Here is a 13,307-nt window from a genome sequence, read left to right as displayed (position 1 = left end):
TTTGATCAATAAAGTAATTTTATCATTTTGGGGGTTGCCATGGCAACCATATTCTAACAGGCATATTTTTGCCAAAATTTGACAATTTCAATTTAAACAAGGTTTTCTTGGTAAACTACATCTGTTTTCTGACAACAATTAAATTCTATGAAATTCAATGTAATTTTCATGACTTAAAATTTCTAATTTATGCTAATTTCATAACGTCATTGGTCAAAATCCAAAATGCCGCCCTGATTAGGTAAATGACGTCATAATGTCGTCACATTACATGTTGATGACACAGAAATGTTTGTGAGGATTAAGGGTTACATTCTTATTATCGTCTGATAGTTTAGTAGTCATACTATAAGTGGATAGGGAGTTAGCCTCCAAAGTTTGTTTTAAAAACTGCACATTTTTGCTGGGGTCCGTTTGGACCCCAGAGGGACTGAACACAAACGTTCTTTATAATTTCCACATAATTGTACCAATCTTTGCGAAAACTTAGGAGAAGGTATAAGAGATATTGACTGACAAAGTCACGGAAGGATTTTTTCTTCAGATCCAAAATGTTCAAATGGCACTTCAAAATGTACGTCTGGGGTACAAACGGACCCCACTCGGGTGTTTGAGGGTAAAGAGTTTCAACACCCAACTTTTTATAGACACATATTTCGTGGAAGCAAATATACCAGCTGAGGACATTAATCAATTTAAAACTCCTAGACAAAGAAAATGTTACCAACCTGTCCTATCCCTTCCTGGCAACTCGGAAAAGGTAAAGAGTTAAATTTGATTTGAGCTTATTTTGGCTGTTACTTGGTATTTGGTATTTATTGAAAATGATGACAAAACCATTACGTATACACTGCTGACCCACAAATTTACAGACAAACATACAAAGCTAATTTACAGATATGCATTAAAAGTACATATAAATTTACATTATACACAGCGTAATTGATACAATGTAAAACAATTATGGGAATTAATGAGCATTCAATGTAATGGTGGAATAGATGGAAGGTTGTTAGTTGCGGATACGAGGGGCGTGCAATTAGTAATGGTCCTGACCCATTTCCCATAGCAGGAGATTAATGAAACTTGGCACAGTTATTATATTTCAGCCATACCATATATGGTATGGTGAAATATATTGTATTCGTAATGTTTCTTTCTTTCTTTCTTTCTTTCTTTCTCCTGTCAAATCTTCAAATCGAATCATCTCCGTCGTTCCGGGACCGAATGACCTGAAATTTGGCACAAGAGTAGAGTGGGTCAATACCGAGGTGCTTTTTTCTCATTTTTTTCATATCTGCCTCTAAAATGATTTTATTGAAGTTTAAAGGTCACGTTTTGACCACAACGGTATATTTTGACCCCCTGTACCATTGAATTACAATGGAATGACCTTAAATTTGGTGTAGATAGGCATTAGATAGTTGGTAAAATGATCCAAGTAAAATTTTTGGCATGAACCAATTTCAAATTATTGATTTCTGCACTTTTCTGAGGGGAAATTGGTTTTCTTTCGGCCTTCTCCCGTGAACGCCCGTGACCCCAGAGCCCACAGGTGCCAGGTGCCATCGGTCTGGGGAGAGCGAGAGTTAATTACTTTATGGGCGCCAGCCAATCAGCGACGAGAAAGGCGAATGCTAGTTAATATTCATAAGCGGGGCCTTGCAATCCCGTTTATACACAAACAGATGCATATTACAGCCTTACAGTGGCTATATGTTACCCTGTGCCCGGTTTGAAATTGTAGTTTGCAAGGATTTGGAGTTCAGACAGGGTCATTTGAGCGGTAGCGGACGGTACGCGTGCATTGAACGTCAGAATACAAGTCTGTGTCGATGAATTTACCAACATTCCGCATGGCACTATCAATCATTTTTGGCAGATTTGACTTTGGGGGTTAGTTGAGACAATCGAGAAAATGTTACTTGGCAGAAAACGCGGGAAAATTGGACAGTTTGCGTTTAGTTTTGATACGTAAGTTTGACAGTGGCGAGAATGCATGTATTTTTTCCCAAACAAATGTAGGTACTTCTAACGTTAGTGTTGTTGTTGTTCTTTTTTGACGTAAACTTTGTACATTCAAATTGTAAGTAACTTTAAACTGCCAGAGTTTGAGCCCAATAAAAAACTCTTAGTACCAGAGTATCACCACTGACCTCCGAAAAGAAACCCCCGAACAAGGTAGAAACTCCTATCCTCTAGGTCTCGCACGCTACGAGCAGGAAATTACAACACTCAGACAAGATTACGTCCGATGGCTGATTGCATACAAAGTAAAACACTTTAACAGTGGTATGCAGGGCATATACTTAACAAAGAATTCGAAGGAAAATGAAATATATAGATAAAGCCAAATCAAGTTAACTTGTTGGTCCTGGGATTTTTCAGAAAAGAAATGAAGCGACAGGGTGGTAAAATTCTTGTAAAATTCGAGACGTCTCCGTTTATGCTCATACAAAACAAGAAGATTGAAGTTTTTAGCTTGAAAACAACAACAACAACAACACACTCCTACTACACAACACTTGCACCTGCTTGACAATTATTAAAACGTATGCCCTACTTGATTAAAAAAAAAGTTCAATGCAATAATAAATGTACCCACATCACAAAGAGATTATGACGGTACTTAGACCTAGTTATCGAAGTGGAAATTGTTGAATGGCGTCATGTAATTTCATGATGAAAATCTTCTGAATGGAAGATGCGTTGTTTTTTTTACTCTCGGAAAAATAGGAGCTGCCGCAATTCTAAAAGCCAATCAGTTATGCATAGGCGCTCCTGTGGAAGATTCATATGGGCCCGGTTCATATTGGGCAAGCTCTGTTTTGACCTGGAATCAATTCACAATATTAGTTCTCTTTTGGGGATAACTTACAGTTTAAATATTGCACTTTTGCGCAGGGGTGACTTGGAACAGTCCAATGTTGCGTGGGAATGGGTATGGCTGAAATATGCTGTATTTGCACCCAAGCAAATGTCGGCCTTTCTAGTTAGTCTTTCTCTTCATAGGAATCACCCAGAGTTATGCATTTCTCCCATCGTTTGATGCAGCTCTGGACACCGATTTTGTAGGCCACCACAGGTTGGTCCTCCAACTGATGCCTCATCAATGGCACAAGAGGGACGACCAGGTCTGGGAGCTGTTTCCACAGACTTCCAGCCACGTTTGAATTCAGGATGCCAGCGGTCATATGATGGGGCATCATCACCATAAGTTTCATTTATTTCATCAAAAGTCTTCTTTGGTGTGCGTCCTTTCAAATACAAAAACCGGATCACTGCGCGACACTCAACTGGTTCCATTTCACACCTGGTCCATTTCGCACCTGACTAAGTTCAAACACCAGTAAATCAGAAACCACAATTAGTTCAGAGCTGTCTTTTGCAACATAACCCATAGAGATATGAATTATTACACATACAAAATTTCATTTAGATCAGACAACTGGAAGTGGGTCAGGACCATTACTTATTGCACGCCCCTCGTAAAATGAAATGAGGACAAGAGACGAGCCTTGAACTGTCTAAGTTTGGTAGCGTCGGTTTCATGTCTAGGTAGACTGTTCCACAGTCGGGATGTGTACGGAATAAAACTGTTTTTGTAAATATTAGATCTGCATCGGGGGATGTACATGTGAAGATGTAGAGAGTTGAGTAGGCGGACCTTGTGTTGTTGACGGATTGAGTGTTCGGAGGTTGGAGGAGTTATTATCATCATGGTGAAGGCGACGCAATAGCTTTTCACTCATGTTATTACATTAATGATAGTGTTGATATAGGAGATATTTTAGTATTGTCTTGAGGGGTAATTTTCCATTGCATAACAGGTCCTATTAATATCTGATGAAAGAGACAGCGCTTTAACTTGTAATTGTAAAATCTCCTGGGTTCCTTATCTGACACATAGGTTATTACAAGCTGTTTGCTCCTCAAGTTTGATAAGAAACATGATGGTAAGGTTCCGTCAACTCCCAGCAGTGATACAGTTAAGGTGGTATCTCACTGCAGTTGGGGCACCATTGCGGCACTGCGGGGTTCGTTCACTGCAGCACTGTTTTGTCATTTTGGACGTTTTTTTTTTAAATAATTTAGATATTGCGTAATACGTAAAAGTATGACTTAGAAGACCGCGAAACGCAGAAAACGTAACGAAAGAAACCTCGTTATTAAAGTCTAAAATTTATCGAGTCATCTACGAACCCCGAAGTGCCGCGCCGGTGCCCCAAGTGCAGTGAAACGGAGCGCACTGACCTGGTAAACACGGTACTTTCTTTCGGAAAAACAAATCTCGCACCAGTTTGATTTTTATCGGTTTAATCCGGTTGACAACCCAAATCAAAATGACAGAAAATCAGTCAATCAATCAATAAATAAATCGATCATTTAGCCATCAGTTCTTCATTCCTTGTAGAAAGCAACACCTTTACACTGACTGTTACCGAAACAGAAAATACAAAATATTTTATAAGATTCCACAGACAGTGACAAAAACAAGTCTAGAATATGCATCCTGTCACCATATTTACAAAGGAAGTAAATATATAAAGAAAGTCTTCTTACTTTCAACCGATATTTTGTACTTGGTAAATCCTCTGGTATTAATCTATTTGACGTTAATCCGTATCCTGTTGATCTGATTAAAAAGTATGGCTCTAAATCCGAATGAGTGATCCAGCGATGTCAAGCAAACAGCGCTCAACAATGAGCTAAATTCGAAAAAACATCTCAACTGCGGAATACCTGACAGTATCTATGGCTAGTATGTGTAATCCACAAAGTTTTGTCCAATAAAACTACTAATTACTTCACGCAAAAAAATTACATTACAAACGCTTTACCCAACCTTGATTGTCATCACTTTACAAAACATACTGAAACACATTTCAATATGCAATAATCAATTGAATATATACACAGTCATATAGAAAGCATTTGTTATTTGAACAAACAACCATCTTACTAACGATATGTCTGAAATATCTGGATACCTTTCCATATAGGTAAGTGCAAGTGCAGGCGATGTGGATGTACTCTTGTCACGTACGTATATTTACAAATATATACATAGCAAGTATGGTTGTACATATACACCAACGGGTGGCAAAAACCCGTTCAAGATTTCAGTATCACAATTTCTTCGGCCCTGGCGCATAATCTAAAAGAAAGCCACTTGTAATACGCACAAACTATGGGGAAAAGATACACAGTCATAAGGCCAACTATATACGAGCATTACTCTCGAATTACGATTGTTCCTCTTTAATATTTTTTTCTCAGTTCAAAGTACATTTTCGAATTCTACGTAAATTTCATTCTTGTTTAGATTTACATCTCCTGTGTATTCTATTATCAAGAGTACAATATATCTCAAGTAACAGTGGCCTCTCTTATGATAAAGGTATGAAATGTTATTTCTAGATAATTGCTCTGCCATTATTTCTTCATTTCGCACGTTTTTCTGTGGTACCTGGTTAAAATGCACAAGCAGTCTATCCCAACTATCGTCTTACAGCTCTAAACGAGTCTTCTTCACTGTATGAAAATGTCTAAACCCGGAGTACACTGATTTAGTGAGTCAGTAGAATTGCACTGCCATGCTTAAAAATAAAACTAAATACAGAAATGGGAAATGTGTCAAATATATCATGAAATGCAGGTTAAATAGGAGAGTAAGTACCTTTCTTAAAATAATTCTTTGGCGATGAAAAAAGATCAGATTACTTTTGGTGTTATGATAATCTATTGGCAGTATGATATCAGATGAATGTCAATGCATCAGCCTGTCAAGACAAGCTATATTAATGAAAAACAAACCAAGTCCCTGGAAAACAGCCTAACGTTTATCAAGTGCCTCTCACTGACACACTGACAGACTGAAATGGGATTGTCATGTAATGATATAATCAGATAGAAATCTGACAGTCTTTAGGGCACATGTACAAATCTTAGGCTCATTGTGTCAGGGTGCCTTCACATTGACACTGAAGGTGTGAACTTTCTTCAAGTCGTGTTACTGAGAGGAAACTCTGTCACGTTGGTCGGTTCGGTAGCTTGTCTTGATCTGAAGGTTACGATCGTCCCATCATTGTTCTTGGGCGGTCCGAAACATTCCTGCAGAAACTTGGTGACGTATTGGATGACGTTTCCGTTGAAGGCCACGTAAACGCAGGTGTTGATGGCGCTGTTCCCCATTGCCGTTGCCTCCACGGCGTAGAAGATGTTGGTATTCATGGGGTTGTTGTTCAGGATGTCGTGAAAGTCCCTGATGGCCGTGCAGATGTAGTATGGAGCCCAACACAACACGAACATGACCAACATGGCGACAAGGCGGAGTGTCTTCTTCTTGGATCGCTGTAGGGTGGCCCGGTGGGCTTCTGTTACCACTCCCGGAGGCTCCCTGTGGAAGACCTGCCACACGACAGCCAGGTAGCAGAACGCCATGATGACAACAGGCAGGATAAACTGGCATACCAGCATGCTACCAAAGTACCACTTGGAGGCGGTCTCCACGTGGACGTCCCACACCACCCCGCAGAAAAACTGCGTCTCGTTGGAGTAAGGCTGCATCTTGGAGAACTTTGCCGAGGGGATGGCGATCAGCATGGAGAGGACCCAAACGCCAATGGACACCAAGATGGCGCTCTTCTTCCCCATCCGCTGTCGGTTGGGATGAAGGATCATCATGTATCTGGAAACAAAATGTGGAAACAGTGGCTTTTAGTCAATGCAAAATGGCTGATTTCAAACTGCTTTCACGACTAGAACCGTTCGTTTTATTACTCTTGTGAAGCTACTCTTAAAATCACTCGTTTGAGGCAGGAACTACCCGCTCAGTTTGCTAACAGATTGACCAAAATAATCTATGGTAGAAATCTCACTCTGTGCAGTTCCTACTTCTTAGTGGCGACATACTAGCGCTTTTAACGTATGATTCGGCGTCTGGATTCGTATCATAATTTTATCATCCTTGTCGGATTGGGAAGTAAAAAACATTGTGCAACCTTACAGTGAATTGTTTTTTTTTTTACGTTTTCTATAGTCGTCAGGTATCTGTATCTGTATCAGTATCTATAACCGCCCTTCGGCGTAGCACACGTATCGGGTGAACTTTCTATACATATGTAAAGCTTCTTTGGCAACTCTTTGGATGTCTATGGAGACAACCTCTATGCCTGGCGTGCACTATAGTTTCATTGTACTTCCCAGACACTTAAGCGGATAGCTGAAAGCCTGTGTAACGGTGACTACAAATATAGATGTCAGCGGCCTTTGTGAAGCGCATCACTAGTAACCCTAGATCTCTGCATGGTGCCGTTAGCATACATTCTAGTGGATCGAAACATCGATTGACTACCACTAGAACCTGCTTCAAACATCGTGTCACTTTGTTCATCCGGATGGTTAATCCTTCAGAATGTAATTCCGACATTCTTTTATGCTATTTCCTATAGGATATCTTCCCTTTGTACAAAATAATCAATATTCTTGATGTGGGGAGGGAATGCCGGTAATATTTCAGTTTTGAATCTCAATAAAGTTAGTCAATTTCTGTAGATAGTTAATGGGATTCGGAGTATGAACTTTTCCTACCTGTCGACTCCGATGACCAGTAGAGCATCAGTGGACACGTAGAGAGAGACCATCTTGACGTAGTTGACCAGCCGGCACATGTGCGGTCCGTAGTTCCAGGCTCGCTCGTTGATGATGTAATAGTCCAGGTCGAAGGGGATACACAGCACGGCTACCACGAAGTCTGACAGCGCCAGGTTGGCTATGAGCAGGTTCGTGGTGGTCCGTGCTTTCTTGTACCTCCCCATCACGATGAGGAGCAGGAGGTTCCCGATACCGCAGATGAGGATGATGAGGCTGTAGACCAACCCGAGGATGACGCGGAGAGTGATGGAGGCATGCTCGATGGTGTGCACCTTGGTCTGACCCTCCTGTCCCAGCATGTAGTAAATGTCGTCGTAGAGCTCGGAGAGATCGATCTCTGTGACGTTCTCATCCATGGCTACGGCCTGTCAAAATACATGTAACGATTAGTCATCCTTGCGTCGATGAATTGCTGTAAGATAAAGGTGGTATCTCACTGCACTTGCGTCACGGTTGCGTCACGGCGAGATACTCAACGAATTTCAGAGATAAGGAACGAATTTTCTTACTTTTTGTGTATTTTGTCGTCTTTTAAATCATAATTTTACGTATTACGCAATATCTGAATTATAAAGAAATCGGAGAAAATGACAAAACAGTGACGCAGTGAACGAACCCCGCAGTGACTCAAGCTTGACGCAAGTGCAGTGAGACACCACCTTGAGCAAGGTAACAGTTTAGCAAGCACATGGATATAGGTTTTTAAAACGTTTCAGGTATTATCCAATACATTTCGTCAGTAGCACTGAGCAGGATCTGTAGATCAGCAGGTTTTCTTCCTAACCAAAAAACTTTGGGTTGATTTTTTAATGTCAAAATAAAACATAAATCAGACAACTTCTAGACACAAATGATGCTAAAATGGGTCAATTAGCTTCTCTTGTTTGAGCACGGGAGTTAGTATTGCAAGTTGATGGTGGCCACCTAAACACTACGAAGAAGAAGAACAGAGCAGTGTCAATTTGAGACCTTAATCATGTTAGTCATTCTGCCCGAGAGAATGAAATGCAGGTTTGAGTTTTCATCCAATGTCATTACCTATGTTAAAGCTTACATCCCTCTTCTGAAATCGATTGACCAGAGTAACCCAGGCACAGAGCCTACAATAGACTGACCGACAGGTCAACTCAAGTACAGGCAATATTGAGACATTGCTACTCTCTATTGGCACGTGGCCAGATGATAACGCTTATAAGTGCACGAAATGTTCTAAAAATACGGTTGGTTAAACTTGGTAAATGGTGTATCCAGGTAGCTAAGGGGTAATCAGCCATGACGCAGACTGGAAATGCTCTAGAGCTTTCGATAATGGATGTCTGTTTGTATAATGTTACTCTGAGAAGGTCAAGTATACACTGTTGCATGTATTGCTGGCTTAGTTTCCTGAATAGAGGGCTGGCATCACAATTAAAACTGGCCATTGAGCTTATACGCTGAAACAGAGCTTGAGCATCCCAAACGCAAAAGTTTTGTTATTGTCTTATTTTGTTAAGGACAGTGTGGACGTAGTGAAGCTGCTAGTGTTGTCCTCTATGGTAAAAAAAAACACAAAACTGCCATTCGAATTAACGAATTACATGCAATAAAATAACTCTGCAGTTGACGAGCAGGTTTCTCTAGTCACAAACCTACAACACTTTTCTTTCAAGCAAATGCTGTCAAGAAAAAAAACAAGACAATGTCAATGAAACAGATACCAAAACCGGACGTTCTGCTGCAATACGAAGGATAATCACTAGATTTCCCAGACATGACCTTGATCTTTGTCTTATCTAATGCTGACGAAAAATATCCGGAAACACAAAGAGACACACACGCACAAACAGATACATTCAGACAGGCCAAAAACAATACCTCAAGGAGGTAATAAGATGACAAACATCAAGTAACAGAAAACATGCTAACTTCGACTAAGCGGTAAGGGACAGGGACGGTCACACCACTCTCGGTTGGTCTCATTACTCTCCTGTCTAACGCCATGAGGCGTGTTATAGCGCCGGCAATGCTAATTGGGTCCCGACGCCACCATTCCTCATGCTTATCATACGCGCCACCTGTCACACTGACGGAATCAGGACGCGCCAACCCGCCCAAGTGACAGGGTGGCTGACAAAAAATCAATGCGCTCATTAGTTTGAGGACTATCTTATCAAGTCCAGGCGGTCAGAGGTAGGGGAAAAAAAGAAAAGGTTAAGATAACCATTCCGAATTATTTAGTCAGATAGATTCAAATGAATACAGCTCAAGATATTGGCATCATTGAAACGACAAGAGGCAGTTACTGATTTCAGGACGATAGAAATTGTTCAAAACACATATTTTTATTTACTACTTTAGTCTACTGTCACTTTGACGTCTTTAAAAGAAGAAACCACAGCTTTAAGATTAGAATAATACTGAGATATTCCTTTACATAGTAATCGTTACGCAAGGAGGCAGGGCTATTTGAACCAGTTACAAAGTTTTACATAATTATCAAATGCCCCAAGTATCACAGGTTAGTGGCCAGGTACCAACGCTAGTAGATTCAGCTCAATGGCATATTGATATTGCCATTCACATACAAAATCGCATCAAAGTGATAATGGACTGAATATAGTAAAGTTTATTGCAAATTCTTGCCCGTGTGCTAATTACAGGTAACATAAGAGATTCAAACAGTGTAAAAACAATATCACGTGTGTCTACTCTAGTCTAAAGCTAGTAAAAGCTAACTCTAGATCCTGAGTTATTGGCCGGGTTTGACGACTCCTTTTTCGAAGACAGTGGAAGACGAGAGATCCCCCTCTTCTATATGTGTGGGTTTTATGATGTTAAAATTTGTACTGTTTTGTCAGTGAATGTAAGAAAGTTTGGGTTGAATTTGGTATATATTCCACGTAGGGGATTTAAAAAGTGCCATTGTCAGCAAATGGTTTAAGTGATGCTTATTAAGTTCTATTGTGCGTTGGTGGGGACCACATGTGCACTTCAAGTAAATGCCAACCAATTTAGAAGACGTATGACACAATAGTTGCTTTAGCCACATCTGCATTTAAACTGTAACAAAGTGGCATATCCGTTTCTGCTAATCGCTCTCTAGGGGTCAATTATACTCGGCAGAACAAGTTTTGATCCAGCCACGTTACGTCCCATTGAGATAGAGAGCACGTTGCTGGACAAGTGTCCTACTCCGTGAAGCACAGAGAAACTTCATTTCTTCCAATTTGGTTACAGTTTAGCCTCTACCAGACTTCGTATGTTGTTGGTCAAATTGTAGAATCCTGTCTCCTATGCCCGGCCGACTCCCCTAACGCACTATTCCCTCTATTTGGGGAGGGTGTGTGGAATTAGAAAAACTGTCTTCCACGGCAAACTCCCTTTCACGGCAAACTTCCTTCCTCGGCATACTCCCTTTGCCCGCGTAGGAGTACCTGGGCAACGTTGACCCCCCCCCCCCAAAAAAAAAAACCCAGTCTGCGAAGTCTGCGAAGGAGGCTACTCTTAATTCACATTGTTCAACGTTTCTTCTGACTGAAACTTGAAGACAAAGAAAGTTGCTACATCACCAGACACAGCTGTCCTCTCTCATCGTACAGGGCATGGACTGTACATTGAACTGCTCATCTCTAGACGTAAGAGGCCACACCTTCTATACTTTTACGCACATACTTTAACATTGGTTACCAAGAGTTGCCAACAGAAAAGCGTACTATAAGTTACTGATTTTTCCTAGTTGGCATGAAAGGTTATCTGAAGCTGTCAAAGTGCTGTACTGTACACTGTCATGATAAGCACGTGTGAGGAAACCTCCGGTGCATGTGGGATTAATTGTAGATGCTTCCTCCTATGCCTACATCCCACTTGCTTGGTTTTGCGACAGTTGCAGAGATCATGTTGGACATCTTAGTTACTGTAGGTCTGCCTTTTGGGGCCAGGCGTAGAAAGCACTGAAGCAAGACCTAGTACTTAGTACCCAAACTTACGTAAATTGCAACAGTTCTTCTCCATCCGAAAGTCACAAGGGTCCACTTGATAGATTTCAGAGAAAGCAGGGAGTAGACCAACTGACTCTAGTAAAAGAAATTCCTATTTACTCCTGTATCCATCCGCGTAGGGCATGCAGGGCCGAACAACTCCCATTTGTCCTTACGCCAACTTGACTGGTGAACGGAACAAATTTTGACTAACTTAAAATGGGAATGCTTAAACTTTATTTACCCTTTACCCAAATGAATTCCAGATTGGGTAAAGATTTTCAAGACAATGAAGATTTTCACGGATTTTAAGTTGGCACCACGGTAACAATCACCCTTAACTGCCTTGCTCATCTGTGGTATCATTCCTTCTTTGAAAAAATCTTCTGCAGGTGGTGCGCGTGTGCTGAACTAACATTGTGCACAGATGAGCTGCCTCGACCTAAACGACCTTCCTATGATGTGGAGCGTGGTATAATCAGTGATCGCATGGCCCATAAATTTGAAGAACGTTGCTACTTTCAAGCCGTATTGATGTAAGGGTGAAAAAGCCACGACTGGCATGGGTGTTCGGCTATGTACTGTCTTTATTCAAGTTGTAACAAAACAATACACTGCGGGCACTAGGCAGCGAGGCTGGTATCGTGACCACAGATATATGAATATACAATACAAAATGAACATGTATATATACAATTAATTAGTACTGTCAAGCCAAACCATAAGAGGCTTTTCGGTATTCTCACCCACAATAGAGATTATAATTAGTAAGAATCAACTTCGCCGGCCTACATCACAGTCTACAGCATTGCAAGCTTCTATAAGCACACAAATAGATGGCTACACTAGTGCACTACGTATACAAACAGGACACATACGAATTAACCGACGTACGTAACGTGTTACATCCAAGACCAGCTTAGGTACTGTCGATGCAGAAACGTTTGCGGTGGTTTTATGAACTCAAAACCAACGCGGACATTACCCTTCTGCCTTCTACTTGCGCCGCCTATGGCTCCCCCTTCTCGGCATTAACAGCATATCCTTTGTAAATCCAGGTTTGCACTCACAGTTACGTATTCTAAAGGTGCACTCTCGCCGGACGTGGGGCACGCTTGCGGCATTACTGGGTTCGGAAGATGCTCAACGAATTTCAAAGATAAAGGACGAATTTTCTTACGTTTTGTGTATTTTGTCGTCTTCTATGTCATACTTTTACGTATTAAGCAATATCTGAATAATGAAAAATCGGAGAAAATGATAAAACAACGACGCAGTGAACGAACGCAGCAATGCCGCAAGCTTGCCCAAAGCGCAGTGAGAGTGCACCTTAACTTAGAAATGGAGCGAAGTAGTCTATGTCAACTGCCCTGTTTTGATAGGTACCCGGTTTGCTTGCTTATAAAAGTGAGCAGTAGCCAAGCTGCATTGCAGTTAAAGGAAAAAGGAAAGTGATCTCGATCCAGTTTTAGCTCACTGAAGAGCTAGTCTTCCACTGGTCGTGAGAGAGAGGACAGACGCTATGTACAGTATTTACAGGTTCATTGTACCGGGGAAATTCCCCTTGCTAGCTCTTTTCGACAAGCACAATTAACAGTGGACCACGGCTTAACATCCTGTTCTAAGGACTGCAACCCTTTCCAGTAGCATGCATGTCGAGTGAGCGACACAGCCGGAATCGAACCCACGGCTTCT

General features: G+C 41.1%; 1 protein-coding gene across 1 annotated transcript; it reads right to left on the bottom strand.

Moving 5' to 3' along the window:
• Positions 1-5,313: 5,313 nt before the first annotated feature.
• LOC118427553 (prokineticin receptor 2-like) lies at positions 5,314-8,023 on the bottom strand. Its single transcript, XM_035837390.1, has 2 exons — positions 7,594-8,023; positions 5,314-6,691 (listed from the first exon to the last, which is right to left on the bottom strand). The coding sequence occupies exons 1-2, from the start codon at positions 8,010-8,012 to the stop codon at positions 6,004-6,006; spliced, it is 1,107 nt and encodes a 368-aa protein (XP_035693283.1). The 5' UTR covers positions 8,013-8,023; the 3' UTR covers positions 5,314-6,003.
• Positions 8,024-13,307: the final 5,284 nt, after the last annotated feature.

Source organism: Branchiostoma floridae, chromosome 12 (genome assembly GCF_000003815.2).
Source record: "Branchiostoma floridae strain S238N-H82 chromosome 12, Bfl_VNyyK, whole genome shotgun sequence".
In the NCBI taxonomy this organism is placed as follows: Eukaryota; Metazoa; Chordata; class Leptocardii; order Amphioxiformes; family Branchiostomatidae; genus Branchiostoma; species Branchiostoma floridae.
This window is presented reverse-complemented; position numbering and strand designations above follow the sequence as displayed.

What these genes read in the sequence shown, in the direction of transcription:
- LOC118427553 (XM_035837390.1), bottom strand. Translation starts at nt 8,012, where the DNA reads ATGGATGAGAACGTCACAGAGATCGATCTCTCCGAGCTCTACGACGAC. An exon ending in CTGGTCATCGGAGTCGACAG is followed by an intron (nt 6,692 to 7,593) that starts GTAGGAAAAGTT and finishes TTTTGTTTCCAG; the next exon opens with ATACATGATGATCCTTCATC.